Source organism: Quercus robur, chromosome 9, assembly GCF_932294415.1.
Source record: "Quercus robur chromosome 9, dhQueRobu3.1, whole genome shotgun sequence".
Taxonomy (NCBI): Eukaryota; Viridiplantae; Streptophyta; class Magnoliopsida; order Fagales; family Fagaceae; genus Quercus; species Quercus robur.
The window spans coordinates 34,138,182-34,145,319 of record NC_065542.1 but is presented as its reverse complement, the minus strand read 5'-3'; the positions used below and the strand labels follow the sequence as shown (position 1 = coordinate 34,145,319).

Here is a 7,138-nt window from a genome sequence, read left to right as displayed (position 1 = left end):
TACCCTTATAACTTAAGGAAATGATAAAAAATATTGGGCAAAATAGTAAATTCTAAATAACAAAGCATTTTCTCTCCACAACAACCTAAAATAGTTTAATTATTTCAAATTTTTGAGGGGAGAGAAGAGAGAGGATGTGAGGGGGAATGAGACGAGAAGAGAGAGGAATGATTATTCTTTTTCCTTGTTTAAATGTTTGATTTAAAATTAAGAAGGGGTAGGAAAAAATATATATATATATATATATATCACTTCCCTTTGTTTAGATGTTAAAAAAATTAAAATGGGAAGTAGAATAAATGAGGTATGTATAAATTGTCAATCATAACACTCTTTTTGTTTAATTCAAAGAAACACTAAGAAATTTACATCATTAGAGCTAAATTGATAATTTTAAATTTTAAATATAAGTAGAACCCTTCCCCCTCCAAATTCCTCCAATTTGGGGGAATTGACAATATGTTTGGATGCAAGAGCAATGTAACTTAACTGACATATTCTAGTATTTCCAACGAAAACGTCTAAGGTTCAAGTTCGCCCTCCCTCATTGTAACTAAAAAAGAAATGTTTGGATGAAAGGAGAGAGGAGTGGAGGGATAGGGGATGGAGAATTTAATTCACCCTATTTGGATGTTTTATAAAGGGTGGGGGAAATGATTTGAAGGGATTTGGAGGGTTACAACACCCTCCAAAACCTTCAATTTTAATTCCCTCGCACACCTCTCTCTCTCTCACTCCCCCCCCCCCCCCCCCCCCCCCTTTGGGTTGCCTGTTCCCTCATTATCCAATCTCATCTTTTGGGCAATGATTTAAGTTCATTTTCAACTTACATGTGGGTTGTTGGAAGTTAATTATTTCATGATGGGGTGCTGCAATGATTTCATTAGGATTGGTCAATCATTTAGTTTGGATTTTAGCCATGAGTTTTGGGAAAATTATGAATATTAAGTTAATAAAGGGGGTTGGGGAGATGTGGTTTAACCAATAGGTGGTGGTCAAAGCTAACAATGGTGGCTGCAAAAGGGTGTGGAATGGTGGTTGCAAAAGGCCACCACACCCACATTGCTACAAAAGACCACCATATTTCAAACCTTGCCAGCACATATCATTCTTATGATTGTAGAAGACCCAATTGCCTATAAAGCCCACTCCATCAACCATCCAAGAAATCACACCTACATTGTTGCCCAAACCAATGCTACCCATTCATCACAAAATCCCAAGTTGAGACATTGAGGCATTGTTTGGTTTAAAAAAAATGGCCACTCATCACTCATCACTCAGTTTTCATCACTTATCACTCATCACTCCTCACTTATCACTATCACTCCTCACTTATCACTATCACTCAAAAATACCCCAATTTCTGATAACTCTATTTGTGGCTTGTTTGGGTGAAATATCTGAGTAAGTTTTGAAACTCCATCACTCACCTTTATGTCAACTCACTGGGTCTCACAAATATCAATTAAAAATCTTTGTACAGAACGGTCATAACTCTTACCCGCGTTCTCTCTCTCTCTGTGTCTCTCTTCTCCACACCAGTGCAGGGGCTGCAACAGTTCCTAAAAATACCATTGAAGCCCTCAAGAAACTGTGTTGAAACCAAGCCGAACACTGAAGCAAAGCCACCCCAAAACTACAGGTAAAAAAAAAATCAAACTGACCATCAAAGGCTCGGCAAACCCACTGTGAACACCACCAGAAATAGGGCCAAAATACCCAGAAAAACAACCCAAAAATCTCACTGCAAATCATTCACTAAAAATCACGAAAACAGTCCCTAAAGGTTGTAAAAAACGTACACCAACTTTGAACTAATTCATAGGTATTCAATTATAATCAATGGTACTAGATTGGGACGTTTTGCATTGATTGTTCAAGTCCAGTTTGGAAATAGGACACAAATTTTATTGCATTTAGACACTAAGTTTCATTCAACCAACAAAAAAGAAAAAAGAAATGGTGATAAATTTGGTGTACAAAGCAAAGTCAAGGAAATTTCCTTTATCAAGTAAATTTTTAAAACTTCCCATACAAAACCAAAAAAAAAAAAAAAAAAAAAAATGTCAACAGCTAGTACTGGTGTGGCAGCTACTAGCTACTGCACAGTGCAGCAGCTAGCTGCAACACCAGTGCAGGGGCTGCAACAACTAGCTGCTGCACTGTGTTGCAGCAGCTACTGGGAGATAATATCGCACCTGGGAAAGGGAGAGAGAAGTATGGACATGGTGACAGAGAGCTACATTCGTCGGTGAAGATTCCGGCTTGGTTCAGAGCTTTGATGAGGTGTTGTTCTTCAAACACGGACGATCTTCTCAGGCCTCGTTCAGTCTTCGAACACGGACTGTGGTGCCATGGAGCTACCTCGCTGGGATGTGAGGATGGAAGTGAAAATGAGAGGGAAGTGAGGAGAGGGAAATTTTTTAGGAAAAAATTTTCGGACAAATGCAGAGTAACAGGGAAGCAAGCTCCAACGGTCAGATAGATGGGACAATTCACTGGTTGAATGGGCCCCACTGAGACAGCTTATTACGAAACTGCCACTAAGTCATGGGTGATGAGTCTTGAAAACAAGGAAAATGTGTTTTCATTTTTGGTCTTCATCACTCAATTTTTTGAGTGATAGGATCACCAAAATCGGATGACCAAATATGAGTGATGGTGTCCAAACAAAAAATTTTCCGTGGGTCCCACAAATTTTGGATGATGAGTGATATGCATGAAATATATACAATAAAGTACTCACATATCTACATATTTAGCCTTACTTTTATGTTATTTTGTGACTAATTATATAATATCTTTGTGTTGTAGGTAACAAGGGTTTTACATACAAAGTGGGGCTAGGCCAATTGAATCAAGCCAACTTACATCCAGCCAGGCATGAATTCAAGAAAAGACCAAACCAATTAAATTTAAGTCCAATTGGGGAAAGGAATCAAAAGAAATTTGCACCAAATCCAAGTCCAATTCGGATTAGGATTCCAGACTGCACATCAGTTAGTATTTTTGACATAACTTCGGCTCAGATGTCCAATCGAGATGATTCAAGTTGGGCTGGAACGATAACTTAAAGGGCTACAACTTTGTAGTTTACCAAAAGTCCAAATTCTGACGTTAAATGGGCCAAAATAGTCGGTTAAGTGAAGCCTAAAAATCTGGGATTTTCTCCAAACGAGAATTCAACTTGTAATAGGATTCCTTGACCTATTTAAGGGGTCTTTAGGGCAAAATTCAGGGAGGCTGAGGCGGAGGCTAGTGCTAGGGCTGAGGGCTGAATGTATAGAGAGTGCGGCTACTTCTTTGGTTTTCTTCCATGACAGTTAGTTTTATTTTATTTGTCTAGTTTAATGTTTAGTATTTTATTTTTGTGTTTTCTTTCAATTACTATGAGTAGCTAAATTTATAATTAAGGTTGAGGATGAAACCATGTTAAGGATTATCAGTTATATTTATGTGATTTGATTTTTCCCACAATAATTGTTCTTTAATGATTTAAATTGTTCTTGCTTCATATCAATTGACTAAGATGAGATTCTAGATATGAGTTCAATCATGTTTTTCTCATGATTTAGGATTTGTCTTAATTAATTGAATGCTTGGTTTATTAATTCTTGATTATAAAATCGGATATATCTTGTGATTTGTTTGACTATGGATACAATTTATGATTTGATTTTATACTTAAGAAGCGAAGAAGAACATGCTTTTGATTTTTAAAATAAGGGTTTAAATGATGATATTTTCCATGATAACAAGATTGATTTCTAGATTATCATGTAGTGAGTTGGGAAAAATTAATGATCATAAATATATGCTAATATGACTTACAAGGCGGATTCCAAAACCTTAATTCCTTTCTCTTGATTGTTTACATCTTTTTATTACTTTATATATTTTTCTTAGTTTAACTATTTGCTTAATTTTATTAATTGCTTAGTTTATATTATTGTAACCAACCAATTTTTATTTAAACTAGATTAGGATTAATTTGGTTGAGATTTAATTAATTTTCCTACATTCATACAAGTCTCTGTGGGTTCGACCTCGTTCTTGTCCAACTATACTTCGGTACGGTTCGTACACTTGCGAGTATTTTAAAATTTCACAACAAGTTTTTTTTGGTGCCGTTGCCGGGGACTTGGTTAGGAAAATAAATTAGGTCTTAATTGAATTTTTCCTTCTACTAGTTGTAGTTAATTTTTTTTTTCTTTTAAATATATAAAAAAAAAAAAAAAAAAAAAAAATCTTTGTGCTTGGTGTATGAGAACTTGGATACGTGATAAAGAAAATCGTCTTGTTAGTTTTGATTATTCATCCACAATGGGAGAAACTGGAGATGATTCAAAAACTCTTAGGGAGTTGTTCTCACCCATAACCACCAACCCTCCATCTTGCATAGTATTGCCTGCAACCACTGCTGCACATTTTGAGTTGAAGCCACAGATAATCCACCTTCTTCCTACTTTTCATGGATTGGATAGAGAAGATCCTTATATGCATGTGAAGGATTTTCTTGAGATTTGTGCTACTTGTAAGTTTCAGAATTTCACTGATGACTCTGTTCGCTTGCGTTTATTCCCTTTTTCCTTGAAGGATAAGGCAAAAGCATGGCTTAATTATTTGTCACCTGGATCTATCACTTCATGGGAACTGTTGGTCACAAAATTCCTCTCTAAATTTTTCCCAATGCCTAAGACCAATGCTTTGAGGAGAGAAATTGCAGATTTTTATCAGGATGAACAAGAGAAATTTTATGAGAGTTGGGAGAGATTTAAGGACTTGATCTTAAAGTGTCCTCATCATGGTTTTGAAACATGGAGACTAGTACAATATTTTTATAATGGTTTGACTCAAACAAATCGTAACATGATTGAGTCCATGAATGGTGGTGGATTTTTGAGTCTTAGGGATGATGAGGCATACAAATTTCTTGAGAATTTTTCTGAAAGTTCACAACAATGGGATTTTTCCAATCGTAAAGAGAGATGTGCCCTTGCAATTAAAAAAGGAGGATTGTATGAAGTCAGTGAAGATTTAGACATAAAAGCTAGGTTGGACAATCTCACTCGTAAGGTTGAAGCTTTAACTTTAGGTAGAGGGATAAATTCTGTCAATCAAGTTCAAAGTGAAACATGCTCTATTTGTGCTAGTCCTATGCATACAACACAAATGTGTCCTTCTGCAGCTGGGTACCTTGATTTTTATGTTGAGCAAGCAAATGCACTGAATAATTATGGAAAACCATTTGCTAGTCCATTTTCAGAGACATACAATCCAAATTGGAGGAACCATCCTAATTTCTCATGGAGGCAAAGTCAGCCTCCCACAAATGTAGGTGGACAACAAGTGCATCAACAAAGTCAATTTCGTCCACCTACTCAAGCATATCCTCCCATTCCTCAATCAACACCTCAGTTTGTAGCACCACCAAGACCACAATCATCTTTGGAGGAGTCTCTCAAAACTTTCATGCAATCAACTAGCCAAGCAATTCAAGAGATAAAAAGTTCCACCCATTTGAATACTCAAGCTATTTCAAAGTTGGAAAATCAAGTTGGCCAGTTAGCAACCCAAGTTGGAGAAAGGGAAAAAGGAAAGTTTCCTAGTCAACCTATACCTAACCCAAAAGGGCAATATGCAATTAATGGTTCTTCTAGTTCTACTCATGCACATGAATCTGTTCAGTCTATTACTACCCTTAGGTCTGGTAAGCAAGTTGATAATCAAGTGAAAATGCCAGAAGTGGAGGATGATGAAAATATTGTGTTAAAGGAAAAGGGAACTCATAGTTCACAGGATGATCATAGAGAAAAGAAGGGCAACTCAACCTCAATTCCAATTCAGGATCTTAATTCCCCCCTTGATAGGAGGTTTGTTCCTAAAGCTCCATTCCCTCAAAGTTTAATCAGTCCTCAGAAAAGTGCACAATTTGGAGATATTTTAGAGGTTTTTAAGCAAGTGCAAATTAATATTCCATTTCTTGATGCAATTCAGCAAGTTCCTGCTTATGCCAAATTTCTAAAAGATCTTGTGACAATGAAGAGAAAGACAAATGTCCCTAAAAAGGCATTTTTGACAGAGCAAGTTAGTTCAATCATTCAGAATAAATATCCAGTGAAATGTAAAGACCCTGGATCTCCTACAATTTCATGCAGGATTGGGGATCATCTCATTGAGTGAGCTTTGCTAGATTTGGGGGCAAGTGTGAACTTATTGCCATATTCAGTATACTTACAGCTAGGTTTGGGGGATTTAAAACCCACAACCATGACACTTCAATTAGCTGATAGGTCTGTGAAAATCCCTAGAGGTATTGTTGAGGATGTGCTGATTAAGGTGGATGCGTTCTATTTTCCTGTTGATTTTGTTGTGTTAGACACTGAGCCTGCTCTAAATGCCAGTACACAAATCCATGTCATTTTGGGTCGCCCTTTCTTAGCCACATCCAATGCTTTGATCAATTGTCGGAGTGGTGTGATGAAGATTTCTTTTGGGAATATGACTGTTGAGCTTAATATTTTTGACATAAGTAAGCAAGTACTAGACAATGAGGATATATGTGAGGTTAACATGATTGGGAGCCTAGTCCATGATACTTTCCTACAATCAAGTTGTGAGGATCCCCCAAACGCTTGCTTAACCCGTTTTGATTGCAATTTGGATACTGAAAAATCAATTGAGGAGGTCAATGCATTGTTGGATTCTGTTCCTCTCTTAAGTATTGATAGCTGGCAGCCAAAAGTGATCCCTCTTCCACTTTCTTCATCCCCATTCCCATCTATTGTAGAACCACTAAAGTTGGATGACTTTTGGGAACACCAATTGATAAGTATACTTCAAGAGCATAAGGAAGCTATAGGTTGGAAAATTGCTGATATTAAGGGTATTAGTGCTTCTGTGGTTATGCAAAGAATTCACTTGGAAGACACTACAAAAGTGTCTCAACATGTTTTTGACCCAGGTAAGTTACAATATCATTGGACTAGTCCATTCATAATATGCATTATTTATCTCCATGGTGTTGTTGAGGTTTGGATGGTCCTGTTTATCAGGATTGATCTCCAGTTGTGTTAAATCTTTTTGCAAAAAAAAAAAAAAACTTTTTTATCTTCTGATTTTAGATTAATCTTTG

The 7,138-nt window shown here is 36.6% G+C and overlaps 1 protein-coding gene and 1 non-coding gene across 2 annotated transcripts; one reads left to right on the top strand and one right to left on the bottom strand.

Annotated features, from left to right (window-relative positions):
* Positions 1–4,326: 4,326 nt before the first annotated feature.
* Positions 4,327–6,186, top strand: LOC126700995 (uncharacterized). The gene has a single exon (XM_050399145.1). It carries the CDS (start codon positions 4,327–4,329, stop codon positions 6,184–6,186), a length of 1,860 nt encoding a protein of 619 aa, XP_050255102.1.
* Positions 4,706–4,814, bottom strand: LOC126701304 (small nucleolar RNA R71). The gene has a single exon (XR_007647285.1). It is a non-coding gene; the product is annotated as a small nucleolar RNA R71 (small nucleolar RNA).
* Positions 6,187–7,138: the final 952 nt, after the last annotated feature.